Source organism: Triticum urartu, chromosome 6, assembly GCF_003073215.2.
Source record: "Triticum urartu cultivar G1812 chromosome 6, Tu2.1, whole genome shotgun sequence".
Lineage (NCBI taxonomy): Eukaryota > Viridiplantae > Streptophyta > Magnoliopsida > Poales > Poaceae > Triticum > Triticum urartu.
Genome location: NC_053027.1, coordinates 549,969,358 through 549,987,045, shown reverse-complemented (window position 1 = coordinate 549,987,045; position 17,688 = coordinate 549,969,358). Strand labels below are relative to the sequence as shown.

The 17,688-nt window shown below is 45.9% G+C and overlaps 1 protein-coding gene across 1 annotated transcript; it reads right to left on the bottom strand.

The window, feature by feature from the left end:
• Nucleotides 1-10,497: 10,497 nt before the first annotated feature.
• LOC125512867 (GDSL esterase/lipase At4g10955-like) lies at nt 10,498-12,402 on the bottom strand. The gene is made up of 2 exons (XM_048677939.1): nt 12,260-12,402; nt 10,498-11,948 (listed from the first exon to the last, which is right to left on the bottom strand). The coding sequence occupies exons 1-2, from the start codon at nt 12,367-12,369 to the stop codon at nt 10,961-10,963; spliced, it is 1,098 nt and encodes a 365-aa protein (XP_048533896.1). The 5' UTR covers nt 12,370-12,402; the 3' UTR covers nt 10,498-10,960.
• Nucleotides 12,403-17,688: the final 5,286 nt, after the last annotated feature.

Below are 17,688 nucleotides of genomic sequence, written 5' to 3'. Positions count from 1 at the left end.
AGTCGTATGGTCTTTAAGTGTTGAGAGATGAGAGTTACATTTGGTAGCCGGGAAAGATTGACAATGTCTAAGCGAGACGGGGGTCTTGGGTTCAAGAATCTCCATTCGTTCAATATAGCAATTCTTTCAAGACAAGCATGAAGGTTGCTCCAGAACACAAATTCCCTTTGTGCCCGAGTACTGCCTGCGAAATACTATCCAGATGGACAAATCTTAAATGCAAAGCCTGCAAGGGGAATATCATATACATGGAGAAGCATATTAGAAGGGGTCCATCTACTAAACAAACACATGATATGGAGAGTGGGGAATGGAAAATCTATTAATATATGGAGCGATACATGGATCCCAAGAGGAATACCAAGAAGGTTCATATGAAGAAGGAAGGGCAACAATCTTATCACACACGTCGAAGACCTCATAAATCCAGTAACTAACACTTGGGACCTAGGCCTGCTGAACCAATGAATGGTAAGCGAAGATGTGCATGTTATACTTAGGATCCCAATACCTGAGCAACACGATGATTTCCCAGCATGGCACTTGATAAGAAAGGACTTTTCTTGGTCAAATATGCATACAAAGTAGCCCAGGATTATGAAGCGCATGAATCTGTGAAAGGGCTACCTAAATGCTCCAGTCCAGTAGGAAACATATGTGGGTTTGAATGGAAGAAACTATGGTCACTCATTACACCAAACAAGATTCTGCATTTTATATGGAGAGTGGCCACCAATAATCTACCACTCGGGGTGAAAATGAAACATAGAGGTATGGATATTGATACCAGATGCCCACTTTGTTTTAGATCAAATAAAATGGAGGTCACATATTTTGCAAATGGAGGACACGAGAGAGTTAATTGTGGGATGCCCAAGTGGCCCGTCTCTCTTGTAGGAAATATTCAATCTAAATGAGGACAAGAGGCTCACAGCTTGTTGTTTGCTCTAGATCTGGTTGGCAGAAAGGAATAAAGCAAACTGTGGAGAAAAAAACAAGAACAACGGATGAGATAATTTCCTTTGTCAGAGTTCATGCTTTGGAGTACAAGAACATGCAGGTAAAGAAACTAACACCGAAGAATAAGATGCAACCACAATGGTGTCGACCGATGCATAATTTCCTAAAAGTCAACACGGATGGGGCCTTTCGGGAACCATCCCTTTCAAGTGGCTGGGGCTTTGTCATCAGGAATGATCGAGGAGTGGCGGTGGTGGCTGGACAAGGTCACCTTCTAGAAGTCGGAAGCGCACTTCAAGCGGAAGCTCGGGCTCTTCTCCCGGTCAGTGGCGGAGACAGCACTCGGCGAGCTGGGGCACTTGCCTGGGCTCCCTTGGTGCAAGTCCATGAAGCTCTAGTAGAGAAAATTAGGTGAAGTGGAAGTTTGTTTGGGCAAAAACTAAGTAATTTGGCAGCACTTAGATCTTGCCCCGTCTCTAAACTTGAGCTGGCTCCGCCACTGCTCCCGGTGGTGCAAATCACCTTAGCAATGGAGGGTAATCAGGTGATTCTGAAAATAGATTCGACGGTATGAAAGTTGTCACAACTACTCCCTCCGTTCCGAATTACTTGTCTTAGATTTGTCTAGATACGGAGGTATCTAGCACTAAAATGAGTTTAGATACATCTGTATCTAGACAAATCCAAGACAAGTAATTCGGAACGGAGGGAGTAGTGATTATGATCTAGCGCCGCTAGGTGTTTTATTCCGAGAAATAAAAGCTATGTTGTGTGTTGGTTTTGAAAACTCCAGAATATCAGTTGTATCAAGATCATAATATAGTAGCTCATGAACTAGTTGCGTGTGGCGCTCTGTCAAGGAATGGTGATCTTGATGTACGGATTGGTCATCTACCACAGTTTGTACTAAACATGTATGCTGCTGTTTTGTTCAGCACATCGATTTAATGGAATATACATCTATGTTTTTTTAACATCAGTACAGACACAAGCGCTCATATACATCTGTGTTCTTTCAAAAGAAAAATCACTTTACACATGTACTGCTACAGTATACAAGTACAATTGAGATTTCGGCTCTGTGAGATAATCCAAGTAAAACTTTTGTAGAAAGAACTCATGGAGTCAAACAGACACACCAGCCAGATCTCCATTACCGATAATGGAAACATAGTAATGTTTTGACCATCAATGACATATGACAGGTTCAACGAGCTGACAATATCGCTGAGTCGCACCAAAAACCAACAAAACCAATTTACAACACGTGACCAACAGATTGAAAGCGAGAAACTAAAGGTTGTGATAACTGCCAATACAGGGCCACAGTTACAGACACTTCACGGAAACACATAAGGCTTTAGACCAACATCACGACTGAGCACACATCTCAGGCGCCAGTGGTGTATGCCACCGTGGTTGCTCGTGCTTCTGGAAGCTGAAACCTACACAAAAAATGACAATGCACAATAAGTTTGGCTACAACATGTCCTCAGTTAATTGAAAACAATTAGGCAGTGACAGCTCTGCTTGCTGAATAGATGACAATGGACTAAAAAAAAGATGACAATTGACTCTAGCAACTAGAAGCAGAGATAGACTCCATTGCAAGACGAGAACATCTGCTATTTTGAACAGTAATTAATTAGTAAAAGAAGCATAGGACCAAACCCAAATAATTTTGCATGGATAGTACTCCCTCCGTCCTAGTGCATAGGGCGTCTGAGTAGTTCAAGGTCGTCTATTTAACTAACTAAAAATATGTTATATGTCATCAAAAGCATATCATTGGATCCATATGCGAATATAATTTCTAAATATTTTTTGTTACATATAAGACACATTTAGCTAGTTAAATTGATGACCTAGAACAACGTGCATGCCCTATGCATTTGGATGGAGGGAGTACAGATTTATCGACACAATAGCAATATGTACTCCTCTGTTACAAAGTACACTGCACAAAGCTTTTGTTGATTTTTTCCCTAATGCTCTGTATGTTTTTTCTCCAAACTTTCCTACTCTGCCCTCATTACCCGTGTCCCATGCAACCACTCTTAGCTTCATCACCCACATCCCATGCACCACTCTTAGGCCATGTGCAGTGATTGATAAGATAGTCTTATCTTAAGTCTTGCATGTGATTTAGAGATGACAATAAAGTATGGCCACAAAGGGTCATCTCTTAGCATTATCTTCAATAACTAGTTATTTCTAAAAACATGATGAGACATATTGTGCTAAGAGATCATCTCTTTAATAAGAGACGACATGCCTTTTCTTATGATATCTCTCTCCTCCACGTCAATATTTATCCTATGTGGTACTCCTAAGACATGCCCTTAGGCATACATTAATTGCGAGGCTGAAATCGAGGAGCATATGCACGCATGCGGGTTGGAGGCTATTTCATAAGATGAGCCAATCGACTGCATTCAATTAATAACAGCTCGGCATCCCATCCAGCCACAAGCGAGGGCAAATTGGTCAAGAGTTAACAGATCTATCATTTTCATGGTATGCAGGTGGGAAGTTATACACAAATTAAAACAGAATGGAGGGAGCACTAACTAAATATTATATTGCCATCACTAATGACATAAACTTAGCAGACATTCTCAATTCCACCAGCATGCAATCCAACTGCTATACAATAGGATAAAGGATAGTGAATTGATATGGTTTTGTAAATGGGGTCATACATTATAATTAACTAGATGATACCCCACATGTTCCTGCGAAATAGCTTACTATATATTACAATGAGATTTTGGTTTATGAACGTGAATATTTGGATCAAATAATACAAGAACTTAAATTAAAAACACATACGAATATGATTGCTGTTATATGAATATAAAAAGCATGATAAAAGAAAAACATTTGAGCCTTTTTTCATTCATAGTTGAATGCTGAGGTGGAGCTTTTCCCATGCGTGGTTGCATGTTGAGATAAAAAAATAGTGCAGATCACCTACTTAGTTACATAGGATGTGTAATCATAACAAACATGATAGAACAAGTAGGAAAACTGCATAAACATACAAAGCATGAAGAATAATGAAGGTAACTTACAGTTTGAGTTAGCATGTGGGTTCTTGATGCTAATTTGCTGACGAAGTACTCCACATGTAGTCAAGATGTTGACAATCTTGTGAATCCCATCATCAACCTTTCTATATTCAATGTTGACAACCTTAAGGTAGGCACACACAAATGATTGTTCTATTGTTTCTTGAGCTCCCGTTGCACTAATGAGTTTCTGTATGACAGAAAACATTCAATAAGATCAATAGAATATACATGATAATTCCTTTAATAACATGACAACATATTTAGGTACACAACATATATACCTTAGTGTTCTCAAGCTGAAGAGTGAGCATCTCAAGAATTGAAGAGTGTTGGAGAATGCGCACTAGGTCAATAGCCGTAAACCACTCATTGAGTAATAGAGTTTTTAATTTGTCAAATATAGGGCAGCATTTTAAATCCAGGCTGTAGATAAACTGGACAGATAGCAAACCCCCCCAAAAAAGGAAATATGAGACTCTAGAAGATGAAATTATGTAGGTTCATATCCTCAGGAAAAAGTTATGTAGGTTCATAGGAAGTTTGGGTTGATAATTTAATTTGAAGCTGGACAGACAACAAATGAACAAAAAGAAATCTAGGACTCAAGACGATGAAATAATTTAAGTTACTACGGTGTGAAAAAGGTAGTAAGTGCAAGCATTACCTTTTCTGTTCTGTAATCAGCTATCAACTCCAAGTTGACCGCATTGGACAAACCATGGAGAATCACACCCTCTTCAACAGGATAAGCATGAGAACTATGGTCCTTGAGTTCAGGGCATAGAATGCCAATCCCAACATAAGCTGTTACTAAAAATGGCATGTATTCAAGGGAAGGGGTCAAGCCGCGAAAATCATCAAGTTGCAGTGAGACAAGACCAGGGGCAAATATCCGAACGTGGAAGTCCTCAGGGAAGGAACATTGGTCGGTAATGCACATGCGTTTTAGCGATTTGGAAGATATCCTGCATGCATTAATTCTACACATCTCTATCCTTAGATACTCTAATACCGGGCAGTGCGAAAAATCTAGAGAGGAGCTTTCTAGGTAAACCAGGCGAAGGTGTATGGTATTTAAGTGATGGGAGATGAGAGGCACACCGAGTACGAATCTGTCGTAAGAGTAATGACTAAAGACCATGAGCTCATTAGCTTAGCACTTCAGAGCGTACTCGATCAACAACATGGTGTTTGTGTACGTGCACTCGTCACTCTCAGGATAGGCAATGATCACAAACTTGTCGAGAGGTGAGTCCCCGCGGAGGTGGATGAAGAGCTTGACCAGCTGTTTGAAACGATGGAAGCTCAGGTCGTCAAAGACGAGGGTCAGGTCGGTGGTGTGCCTCCAATGGTCACGCCACCTGGTGTTGAGCACGCAGGTCTGCAGGGCATCGTCCAGCGGCAGATAGGACAGAACGTGCCGAAGGATGTCGTCGCCGAAGCAGCGATTCGTGCCGCTCGCCGCGGCCTTCTTCTTGGGCATTCCGTCGAAAAGGCGGTGGGTGCTGCGTGAACGGGGAAAACAATCAGAAGAAACACGAGGAACAGGTGGGAATCGGCCGCTAGAGTGCAGCAACAAAAGTCGAGGAATCATTTGATCTTTCCCCAATGCTTTAAGAGAAAATGAAGAATCAGCGTCGCCTCGGTGCCTCACCTCTAGTCGTGGACTGGCGGACGCGGCCGCCGGCCGCGGGGAAGAAGAGGAAGGGCGAGACGACTCCTCCAAACCCCCCTCTGGTCTTTTTTAGGGTCCCCTCTGTCTCTTGTTGCGTGCGAAACGGAGGAGAGTAAAAATCGGCAAGCCCACTTTTTATGGGTAAACATCAAGGCCGGTAAGGGCTCTTTTTTTCTTTTTACCTTAATAAATAAAAAAGGCTCTCCTTTTTCTTATCAAGGCCGGTATCCGTATCCCTGGAAGATTTTTTTTCTTTGAGTCCTGGTCTTTTTCCTCGTCAAGTTAGACCTCTTTGACTCTTTCAGAGAGTGCCACGTGTATGCACGAATCGCAAAGCATCATTGGCCTTCTTCCTCCTCTCGCCCTTTGCTTCCCCAAACTTCACCCCACCAATTCGATGTGAGAACCGTTCGCTGCCATGCATACTACCCAGACTTCATCCCGGGATGCTAAAAGCTATGTCGTCCTCGTGTGTCTTTTGTTGTACGATATGGAACTCACAACATCGAGCTACTATACCCGCTTAAGTATTGTTCTACACTAGTAGAAAACAGGGCTTTCGTTCGGACCAGATAAGCTCATTAGTCCCGGTTCAGTCATGAATCGGGACCCATGTTCACATTAGTCACGGTTCGTGCGGCTAAAGGCATTAGTCCCGGTTCAAATGAGCCCTTTAGTCCCGGTTTGAGACACGGACCAGGACTAGAGAGTGCGATGCAACACCCTTTAGTGAGAGGGCTCTCGGTAACGGGAAAAGGATTGCCGAGGGTGGCTTTCGGCAAAATTGGCCCTCGGCCTGCTCTATGGTCCCACATGTCAGGAGGTGACACGTGTCAGCCTCCTAGTGGCTCTCTTTGCCGAGAGTGGCTGTCGGCAAAGTAGGCCCTCGGCCTGTTCGCCTGGTCCCACATGTCAGGATCTGACACGTGTCAGCCACCTACTGGCTCTCTTTGCCGAGAGCGGCTCTCGGCAAAGATGGCCCTCGGCATGTTCGCCTGGTCCCACATGTCAGGAGCTGACACGTGTCAGCCACCTACTGGGTGGCTTTGCCGAGAGTGGCTCTCGACAAAGATGGCCCTCAGCATGTTTGCCTGGTCCCACATGTCAGGAGCTGACACGTGCCAGCCACCTACTGGGTGGCTTTGCCGAGCGTGGCTCTCGGCAAAAAGATGGCCCTCGGCATGTTGGCCTGGTCCCACATGTCAGGAGCTGACATGTGTCAGCCACATACTGGGTGGCTTTGCCGAGAGTTGCTCTCGGCAAAGAAGCCCCTCGGCTTGTTCCCCTGGTCCCACGTGTCGGGAGCTGACACGTGTCAGCCACCTACTGGGTGGCTTTGCCGAGCGTGGCTCTCGGCAAAGATGGCCCTCGGCATGTTGGCCTGGTCCCACATGTCAGGAGCTGACACGTGTCAGCCACCTACTGGGTGGCTTTGCCGAGAGTTGCTCTCGGCAAAGAAGCCCCTCGGCTTGTTCCCCTGGTCCCACGTGTCAGGAACCGCCGGCACCGTCTGCTATCCGTTAGCTACTTTACTTTGCCGAGTGGTACTGTTTGGCTCTCGGCAAAGTCTTTGCCGAGTGCCCGTGTTCTGGCTCTCGGCAAAATCCTGTTTGTCGAAAAGGTGTACGTCGGGTGGCTTTCGCCGAGGGTGACACTCGGCAAAGGCTTTGCCGGCGGTTTTCGGCCCTTTGCCAAGTGTTCGTGGCACTCGGTGTAGCCCAGAATTCCAGTAGTGATGGTATACAAATATAATTCTCCCCCAATATGTCTTTTCATCCATGGTTTACACAGAGAAGACATATATGTGTCTAGGTCTGATGCATGTATTTCTGAGTGAGACACATCTGAATATAGCTAGGGCAGAGAAACTGAGAAAAAAAGTGAAGATGGATCGGGTGGAGGTTGTAGAGAGTGTGGGTGCTAGTGGAGGCTTGCTTCTTTTCTGGCGTCGATCGGTGATCATACATGTGAAAAAAAAACATGATTAAGCCAATGGAGGTTTGAAGTATGAAAAAATGGTGAATGATCCTTGTGATATCATCTTTGATAATGTTCCAACATTTGTTGAAGAAAGCTCCTATGAAGCCATCCAGCCCGGGCGCCTTACCACACGACATATCATTGATGGCCTCCTTAACCTCCTTCTCGGTGATGGGGATTTGAGATCACCTAAGTCACGTGCCTCAAAATTTAGCTCCTCTCAACTAAAGTCGATGACGCTCGGGCCCCCTTTTCTCATGACCTTGAAGAAATGTTCATGGATAATTTCCTCCTTGAGATCATCCTTGATGACCCACCCTTCTGCATGTTTGAGCCTAGGGATGTGGGGTTTTCCTTCCTCTAGCGTTGATTCATCGATGGAAGAATTTAGTGTTTGCGTCTCCTCCTTCAAGGAAGAAATTCTTGCGCATTACTTTTGTGTAGCCCTCTAATAACCCTTCTTTTAAGCCTTGCCCGTATGTCATGCTCCTTGGCGGATAAAAGACGTGCTCTTGGGCAATGCCAATGCGTAGTATGACTGTATGACCAAGAGGGCAAAATGGAGGTGAAGCTTAGCTTTGGAGAATAAAAGTCCCTACTCCATTTGGCGAGACGAAGGATGGTTTCTTTTTAGTTTGTGAAACAACACTTGATATGGCTCTGAGTGTATGTTAAGCTCATTTCATGCCTTGAGGACCACCTCCTCGAAGCCCGACATTTTTGTCCAGAAAAAATCAAACTTGAAGGTCCTTGGTTTTCTTGGTCCTTCTCTCATCGGCGAGCAACATCTGGCAATGGTCGAAGAGAAATGATGAAAAGGAATGCAACACATAGGTGTTGAACAACGAATCCCATTCGGCATTAAAAAATGCATCAAGCTTGCCGAGTGTGGGATTTTCCCTCTAATTACTCTATGTGAACCGCCTATTTTGGAGGTGGATTTCCTTCAACTCGCAACTTTGCAGAGCGGTCCGGAAACGATTGGTTCTACTTCTATCGACATTGCCCTTATTCTGGCTGCGCGCCCAATGAATTTGTATAAAATTACCAGAGGAAAGCCACATTACCCCACTAGGGGGGTTTTGGTCGAGAAGCTCTGCAAAGAAAATGTCTTCGAGAGGTAGGCCCATACACAAAAGTAATCTTTAAGTTCACCTCAGCCTCTAATGTGCACCATAGCTGAAAGGTAGTAGGTTGGGCTTGTAATATTGGATATTGGATACATCCACCATTTGATCATCCCACAGCAGCATAGTCATTCCTCCGAATATTAGACACATCCACCATCTGATCATCACACGAAATAGCATTGATGGCCTCCTTCACCTCCTTCTCGGCGACGGGCGCTCGAGCTCACTCAAGTCACGTGTCTCAAAATTTAGCTCCACTATACTTAAGTCAATGACGCTCGGGTCCCCTTTTCTGATGACCTTGAAGAAATCGTCACGGATAATTTCCTCCTTGAGATCATGCTCGCTGACCCACCCTTGTGCATGCTTGAGGCTTGTGCATGTGGTTTTTCCTTCTCTTGCGTTGATCCGGTCATGGAAGAATTTAGTGAGCAAAGTTTGCTTCACAGGATACACCAGACACATGAGATTTTCCCGGAATTGCTATATCCTTCCTATTATCTGAAAAATCGTTACATTCATGAACCTAAGAGGGGTTTGCACGAACTAATTGAACAATAGAGAATGACGGAACCGGGTTGAATCATTTCTATCCTGCCTTAATAAGGCCAACTGGAACCGATCCCCTATCCAGCTATAAGGAAGGATAAATTCGGTTTCCCTGCCTATGCCACACCTAGCCGATCCCCTAAACCGAATAGAGGAGAATAATTTGTCCTCCACCCCATCCAATCCCTAAATATACTCTGTCTGGAGGCGACCGAGGATAAATTTTCTTCATGCAAAGGCCTTCTTGTGGCCAGCCGGCAACTCATGTGGCTCCCTTGTCGACGACGGCGACCTCGCCGGCGACTCCTGCCCGTACTACTATGGGTACGGCCACTGCATGCTGCTGCCAGTCGCCGCTGCCGGTGCATGCTGCTGCAGCTCGCCACTGCTGGTGTGCGCTGCTTGCCGCTGCTCCTCTCCTCATTGCGTGCTGCTGCTGCTGGCCGTCGCCGGTGCGTGCTGCTGCTCCTCCTCCCTGTTGCATGCTTCTGTTGTTATCCGCTGCTCCTCCCCGCTGTGTGCTTCTACTGTTGCGGCTCGCCGCCACCGATGTGTGCTGTTGTTGCTGCTCGCCGCTCCTCCTCCGTGCTGCATGACGCTGATGTTGGTGCTGCTCGCCGCCGTCAGCATAAGCGTCGATCAGTGCAGGCAGAGGTGCGACGTCCGGCATGCTCTCCAGCGTTGCCGGTGTGGTCACCATGGTCGCATAGCAAGTGTTCGGTGAAATGTATAAGCCAAATTTACATTTACTCCATTATATATAGGGGATCGGCTAGGTTCGGCCAAAACTTAATGAAGTAAAAATACTCCACTAAAGGTTTACTTCGCCGGATCCTCCTTTATTTTAGGGGATCAGTTAGAAATGCCATAAGAAGCTATGATCTCTTTACTACTGCAACCACAAGTGCTGGTGTTGCGTAAACTCAAACGAAGTGCTCAGCAATGGAACGCCAACCACCAACATGGTTGATGATGTTTATAGCTATCCTATTGTGCTCGGCAACCTGTTTGATCTGGCGGAGCACTGCAAGCTTTTCTGGTTTGCTTGCAGAAGTGCCTTTGACGGAGGGGATTATGTTCTCTATTTCCTTGAAAAAATCAAAATTGTTAACATAACTAGAAGGAAGAATATCAGAAGATCTCAATTACTTGATGTACAAATAGATGTAACTAGATATAGACTCCGGATAGTTACCAAGGCGGTTGTCCGCCTACAAATATGTAACCACCCCGTCATGAGGGAGCATATGGTGCGCATTGCTAAATCCTAGCAACACGCTCCTCACCACATCAATACACACCACACTGGACGTCCTCCGAGAGATCCGAACTGGTATGAACCCTCGCTCCCTGAGATTGGTCTCGATCAGCTTGCTGCCCTGTCCTGAACTAAATATCTGCCCAATGTATGTACTATCAAGGATGATCTAGTATGATCAGATACTCCATGTACATGCTCTTCCTCGGGTCAGATACGTCCTGTTATATCATGAGATACACAAGCAGGAGTAGCTAGGCACGCGTTTAGGTAATACTACTAAACTTGAGACACTTATTTTAGGATAGAGTGAGTATAATATAACATAGATATCTCATGCTCTGGGGTAGGTGAATTTCCTGCAGCTGAGCTTTAGCTCGCTGTCCGGCCTCCACCACTGCATGAGGTCGTGCGTGCCGAATGTTGTGTTGGAGTTCTTCCACAGCCTCGCGGACGGCAAGAGGTGCGGCTGCTCCTTGCTGCTGCCGATGAGGGAGGAGAGCATGTCGCGATACGACAGCTTCATGGCTGCCCTGCCGACGCCAGCGATGCGCTCCTCCACCTTCTGCCGCTGCTCGAAGTAGTCGATGAAACCCTGGCAAATGATGTCCCTCTCGTTCACGTACAGCTCCGGCACCCACGGGGAGAGGCGCTGGAACACTTTCTCCATGCGGGTGCAGTATGACCTCATGACCGTGGCCCCGAGCGCCGCCTTCACGAGGTAGCTCCCCGTGAACACGTCCTTCTTCGCCACCTCCGACGGGTTGAGGAGGTTGAAGGCCGGCATCGGTGACACGTTGGGCGGGTTGAAGAGGAAGGTCGGCAGGTACGCCTGGTGCTGCTCCGCCATGTCCCGCCCCACCTCCAGCGCCAGCGAGGCGCCCAGCGAGTGCCCCGCCAGCCACAACACACAGCGCTCCGTGCCCTTACGGATGAGCATGTTGGCCACCGCCTGACGCGCCTTCTGGGTCCGTCTGCAGCATGGCAGGTCGCTGAGGAAGACCTTGATGTCGTTGTACAGGTCGTGGGCGGACTTTGGGTGCCGAGGCATGGTGCCGCGCAGGGCGAAAACGTAGTTTGGGGCCGACGGGTGGCGCTGCCACCCCGCGGGGGGGCAGTACTCGAATACGGCGCCGAAGATGAACTCGTCCGCGTTCTCGGTGCCGCACTTGAGCAGATCCCGCAGCTCGAAGTGGAAGCTCTGCCACCACGGCGGCGCCAACCCCATGTCATACACCCTGCACTTTGGCCGGTCCTCCTCCATGATGTAAGTAGCTTTCACAAGGCAAGCCGCGATGCAACGGCGGTGCTCCTCGTTGCTCCTGAAACGAAAATTCACCGTTTGTTAAACAACAATTCATTCATTCATGCATGCATGCAAACTAGTATATACTTTGTAACAACGAATCCAATTACTATATACTAAGATTTTATATTGTAGTTCTAGTATAATCTTATAATGAAATAATTTCGTTTGACCTAGTTACTTGAATCATGTGTCACTCTAAAGGACCACCCTACGGTGGACTATTTGGAAACCTTAATGGTTCTACATGCTACAAAACGGACAAATTTCAGCTCCCAACTTTGCACTTAGTTCATCCATATTGGCACAATATATTACGATACGTACCAGTCAACGGATTGAGCTATGTGTTTGGGACCGCTGATGCAGAAGCAGTCACGGCCATGAGCTCCAGCATGTGGTGAGTTAAAGGAGGTACCGCCTGCGTAGTACTGCATTTTGCTCTGCTCTGCTCTGCTCTGCTCTCCCACCGAGAGACGAGGCCTAGGAGGCACATATATATACATACATGCACGCATGGCAACCTGCAGATTTTAGGATTACCACGCATCTGCAGATGCGCAACAAAAGCATGCACTAGGAATCCAATAATAATTCATCCCCTAAGAAAAAAATAGAGGAGAATATGAAAAATTGGCTGCACTCCACGTCCATATCCATTAGGACGAAGATTAATGGCAAGGGACTATTTAATTTCCGTACTGATACACAGATTTTCCTGACAATTAGGGCTGGAATTCGAGCCGAGTCGAGCCCGACTCGCTAGAGCTCGTTTCGTTAACGAGCTAGTTTGACTCGACTCGTTACTATAACGAGCTCAAACCCAAGATTGGCTTGACTCGTATAACTCGCGAGCTGACTCGTTTAGCTTGTTAAGCTCGTTAAAGATATGAATATAAAACCCTTAAATATGATAAAAATGATTATGTATATATTAAATATGTACATCACCAAACAATTGTAATTTCCTTGTAACGCATGAGTCTCCTTTTGTTGTGTGCCTGGGACGCAAGGTGCTGAGTGCCTGATCTTTTTTTTAATTGGGAGTGGCTGATCTTTTGTACCAAGCCTAATGAGTTACACAAGTACTCGTGAAATTGACTTGTTCAACTAAGTCTATAAACGGTCTTAAAGTAAAGCTCGGCTCGACTCGTTATTCTTCGAGTTCGAGTCGATTTGAGCCGAGCCGAGTCACGAGCTACTCGTTTAGCTTGCGAGCTTTGAGCTTTTTTTTGGACCTCAATAAGTTCCGAACGTTCGGAATTTAAGCCTGCTAATCCGAACTCTTTTCATGGCAACCTTACTTAAGGCGATGTTGACAAACATGGCAATTTTCTGACAAAAAATCAAACTGGAACGAAGTTGCCATGTGTTAATAACTAAAGTTGCCACCTCGCAGCAACTAAAGTTGCCATCAAAAAACGTTCGGGGTGACATGCTTAAATTCCGAAAGTTCGGGATTTATCTATTCCGTTTTTTTCTCAGCCCTAAGGACAATAATAAGGTACTACTATTACCCTGCAGATATGTATTATATGATTTTTAAAAGTGGATTATTCACCATAATCTGAAATTATCGGCTCTGTATCTGCATCCATTTATTATCAGCTATACATATGGGGGAAGGGAGAGGAAAAGTATCGGACAAGATTTAAGCGTTATCTATCCATATATGCTCTGCTTTCGTACCTGTAGGTACTAGGAATATATTTACCTGTTAACCAAAAATTTGACAACAAAAAGATTTATAACCATATATGCGACCAGAAGGGCACCGTCGGGGAGCACTGGTGCTACACATAGTTGGAGTTAATTGCCAAAGATATTTTTATGAAATATATATGGTGCAGTCGCAGGCGCTCACATATACGTGGGCATAGTCACTCTTACAATCATGAACGCACATACACCATACCCCGATGAACGCCTATGGAATATTGGCCGGTAGATCTTTAGAGTTGAAGCCACACAGACACATTATTGTCGAGGGATACATCGCCAACCAGCTACCAGTGAAAGAACGTACCAATTACAGGAGTTTATTGCTCCTTTTGTAGTAGTGTTCTAAACGCTCTTATATTAGTTTACGGAGGGAGTACTTGTTTTCTAGCTATTCGGCTGGTGTGCGGTTTGCCTTTCTTTGATTCTGCATGGGGACTGCCCATGACGCTTTCCATTTTAATTTGCCAGAGATCTAACGATTGTGCGCCGCACGATGCAGAGGGCGGGGATCTCATTCCATGTACCATTATCTTAGGAATATCTAATAAACCAAAATCATGATTCAGGAAAAATACAAATTTCTGGTTTGTTAGGTGTGGAACAGCGTGACCTTTGATGGAATTTTTTGGTTTGTTAGGTGTGGAATAACATGGGAATCTCTCTTTACCCGAGCATCTAATGAACCGAGACCATGACTTATGTAAAGGAGCATCTAATGAACCGGGACCGGGATCAGTACAGAACAAAGCAAAAGCTTATAGACAAGATCATATAGTAGCTAGCAAGTTGCAAAATTCCGATGCCATTTTCATATGTGGACGTCTGCCGAACACAAAAAGCATGTATTGACTTGACTTTGCTTGACTTGCCTAAAGATCTTTTTGCTTGACTTGATAGACCCAGAAAGTTGTTGGCACCACGACACTATCTGTTATATAAATGATATCCAGGTCCTGTTGAATTCAAATTTGCAGAGCCGGGCATGCGGCCCGCCCCTGCTTTTCAAAGGTAGAAACTCATCGCAGGGGCAGTTCGTGCTATCACCGGCTCCTGGAATATTACTGCATTTTAATTGAATTTTGTTTCCCGTGAAATTTGTAATTGCCATTTCCTGTTAAAGTTTTTGTTTCCCGCCAGTTTCAACTATTTTTTCACCAAATCTAGGAGGAACTTATCAGCATTTAATATACATATTAAATAAAAACTAACATTATTTCAATACAAACCATGAGGATATTCATCTTCAAAGTGCACATTATTGCTAAATTACACACATTGGACAGATTTGTTTGTACTCGTGAATAATACTTCCACTTTTGGTCCCACTACTCACGAAGAGGATGTTGTCTTCTTCTGTCGCTAATTCATGGGAAGGGTTGACCCTATGGTTGACAGTTATGAACTAAAGGATGTTTCTCTTCTAGCTCGTGACTCACTTAAGGGATCGGAGGCAACTGCAATAAACACAAGGAAAAGTAATTGTGAGAGACGGTGCAACTTACACCTATACATATACTCCCTCCGTTTCAAAATAGATGACTCAACTTTGTATTGACTTTATATGATGAGCTGATTGAATATTGGCTTACTTCTTCGTGGTTCGTTCTGTACCTTCGGGGTTCATTCTACACAGATTAGGCTACGCACTTGTGCTGGAGAGAGAGGGACCGGAGCGTTAATTGTAAAAAAAGATTACTGGATCAAAGTCTCCCTTCAAATTGATGTTGATCTTGCCGGTGGCCTATCCTATCCTTCTCCACTTCGATGACCTCGAGCACGGCGCCATGCTTCGTGTCCGTTCTGGCGTACATGGCGGCGTTTGAAGGATTTCTAGGTGGCCTGCAGACCCTAGCACAACCCTACGTATGCTTGTCCGGGCTCGTGTTCTTAGGTTTTTAGGGTTTCCAGAGGGAAACCAGCCACCGGTTTTTGCGAAGGCAACCGCAGGAAGATCCGTAGCTTGGTTCATCTCACAACCCCTCAGGTTCTTCTCACATGAATCATGACATCCATCACAAAGACCAATATAGGCTGTTACTAGAAATGGCATATCCCCAAGGAAAGGCGTCGCACCATGAAAATTGCTAATTTGCAGTGAGATAAGATCAGGGGCAAAAATCCGAATGTGGAATTCCTGAGGGACACTACATTGCTCTGTGATGCAGAGACGCTTTAGTGATTTGGATGATATCTTATGTGCATAAATGTCGCAATATTCCATCTTAAGTTCCTCTAATACTGGGCAACCTGAGAAATTCATAGCAGAGCATGTAACATCTTGAAGGTGTAAGATCTTCAAGTGACGGGAGATGAGAGGCATATCTAGTATTATTGCGTCATCATCAATGTGACCAGCTCTGAGCAGGAGCTCCTTAACTTGGCACTCTAGAGCGTAATCGATCAACAACTCTGTGTTGGTGTATATCAAGTCAGTATGATGCGGATGATCATCAGGGGAGGTACTGATCTCGCACTTGGGGAGAGGCGAGTTTCCACGGAGTTGGATGAACAACTTCATCAACTGTTCGCATCGCTCACAATGGGTGGCATTAAAGTGCATGTTGGTGGTGCGTCTCCATAATGCGCGTCACCTGGTGTCTAGCACACAAGTCTTGAGGGCATCTTCTGGCGGAAGAAGGGACAACACATGATGGAGGAGGTCGTCGGTGAGATCACCGAGGCGGTCCTTGCTGCCCTTTGCAGCCATCACAAACTTTCCATCAAACAGGTGCCGCGTGCTAAGGGAGCGGGCAAAAAAAATCAGTAGAAACATGAGAAAGAAGGGAACCGCAAAGTCGATCGAGGTCTAGAGAAAAAGGAACCTGAGCAGCAAGCTCCGGCCGCCAATAGCAGCAGGAACAAACAGGGAGAGGAAGACGCCTCCTACCATTCCTCCCGTATTTAAACCACAAAGGGAGAGCAGACGATTCGGTGCCATCCCTCTATTCTCCATGTCCCATTATTGCCAAGATCATCTCTCGCAATCGTACTATACTCCGCTAATAATTGTCGTGATCGGAAAATGATCCTATCAGATAAGGGCTTTTTCCTCTAGACCCATCTAAGCACATGCCACGTGTCCCCACTGGTTTCAAAGCAGCCTTTTTCTACAAAGACTCTGTTCCACTTTTCTCTCTCTCCCCCAAATCCACAAGATTGTGGGTTCAAAAAACAAAATCCAAAAGATCGCCGGTGCTATTTCCACAAGATCTTCAACGGTAAGGCACTCATCGGCCAAAGCAACCTTCAGCAAGACAAGTCCGACGAGCGAGGTGTTATCATCTAAGAACCACGACCGTGTGGTCTATCCCCGACATGACGCCATAGGCTCCGGCGTTCACTGTGTGCAGCTGATTTCAACATCTCATCCAAAAGATAGTCCAGTGTCTAAAACATTTCTAGCAAAACTAAATAGAGCGAGAGATACTCTGGGGAATATAAACTCATGCAGTCAAAGGCGGGGTGCACAGACCCAATTTCCATTATTTTGACCAACCATTAGAGCAACTCCAACGGGGCGACCTAAACGGACGCGCGCTTTATCCGTTTTTTGTCCGTTTGGATCGGCCAGGCGGACGCCGGCGTCCGCATTTAAAATGGGTCGGCTTGACCGCCCAACGGCGAGGCCGACCCAAATGTGCCGGCGTGAAAAAAAAACAAGTTGCACGAAATAAACATAATTAAACATAAAAGTGGCCGGTCAAACGCTGGCCAAAGTCCACCTAGATCTAATAAACATTAAATAAAACATTAAAAAAAGTCTGTGCCCGCCTGCTGCCGTCCTGCACGCTGCCCTAGACGTCGTCGGCCTTGCCCTTGCCCTTGCCCTCGACGTCGCCGTCGTCGGTGAGGTCGATGAAGACCGGAGCAGGGCCAGCCCACCCGAACGCCGCCTGGTACGCTGCCAGGGCAGCCTCCTCCGGCGTCTGCTGGGGCGGCGGCATTGTGGCAAGCCGTGCGCGCTCCTCCTCCTCCTCCTCGAGCCGGAGCGCCTCCGCGTCGCGTTGGAGCATGGCATCGTAGCGCATCTGCTC

Excerpts from the sequence above, each read along its gene's own strand:
- LOC125512867 (XM_048677939.1), bottom strand. The coding sequence starts at position 12,369 with ATGCAGTACTACGCAGGCGGTACCTCCTTTAACTCACCACATGCTGGA. Across the intron at positions 11,949-12,259 it reads ATAGCTCAATCCGTTGACTG|GAGCAACGAGGAGCACCGCC; the intron begins GTACGTATCGTA and ends TTTTCGTTTCAG.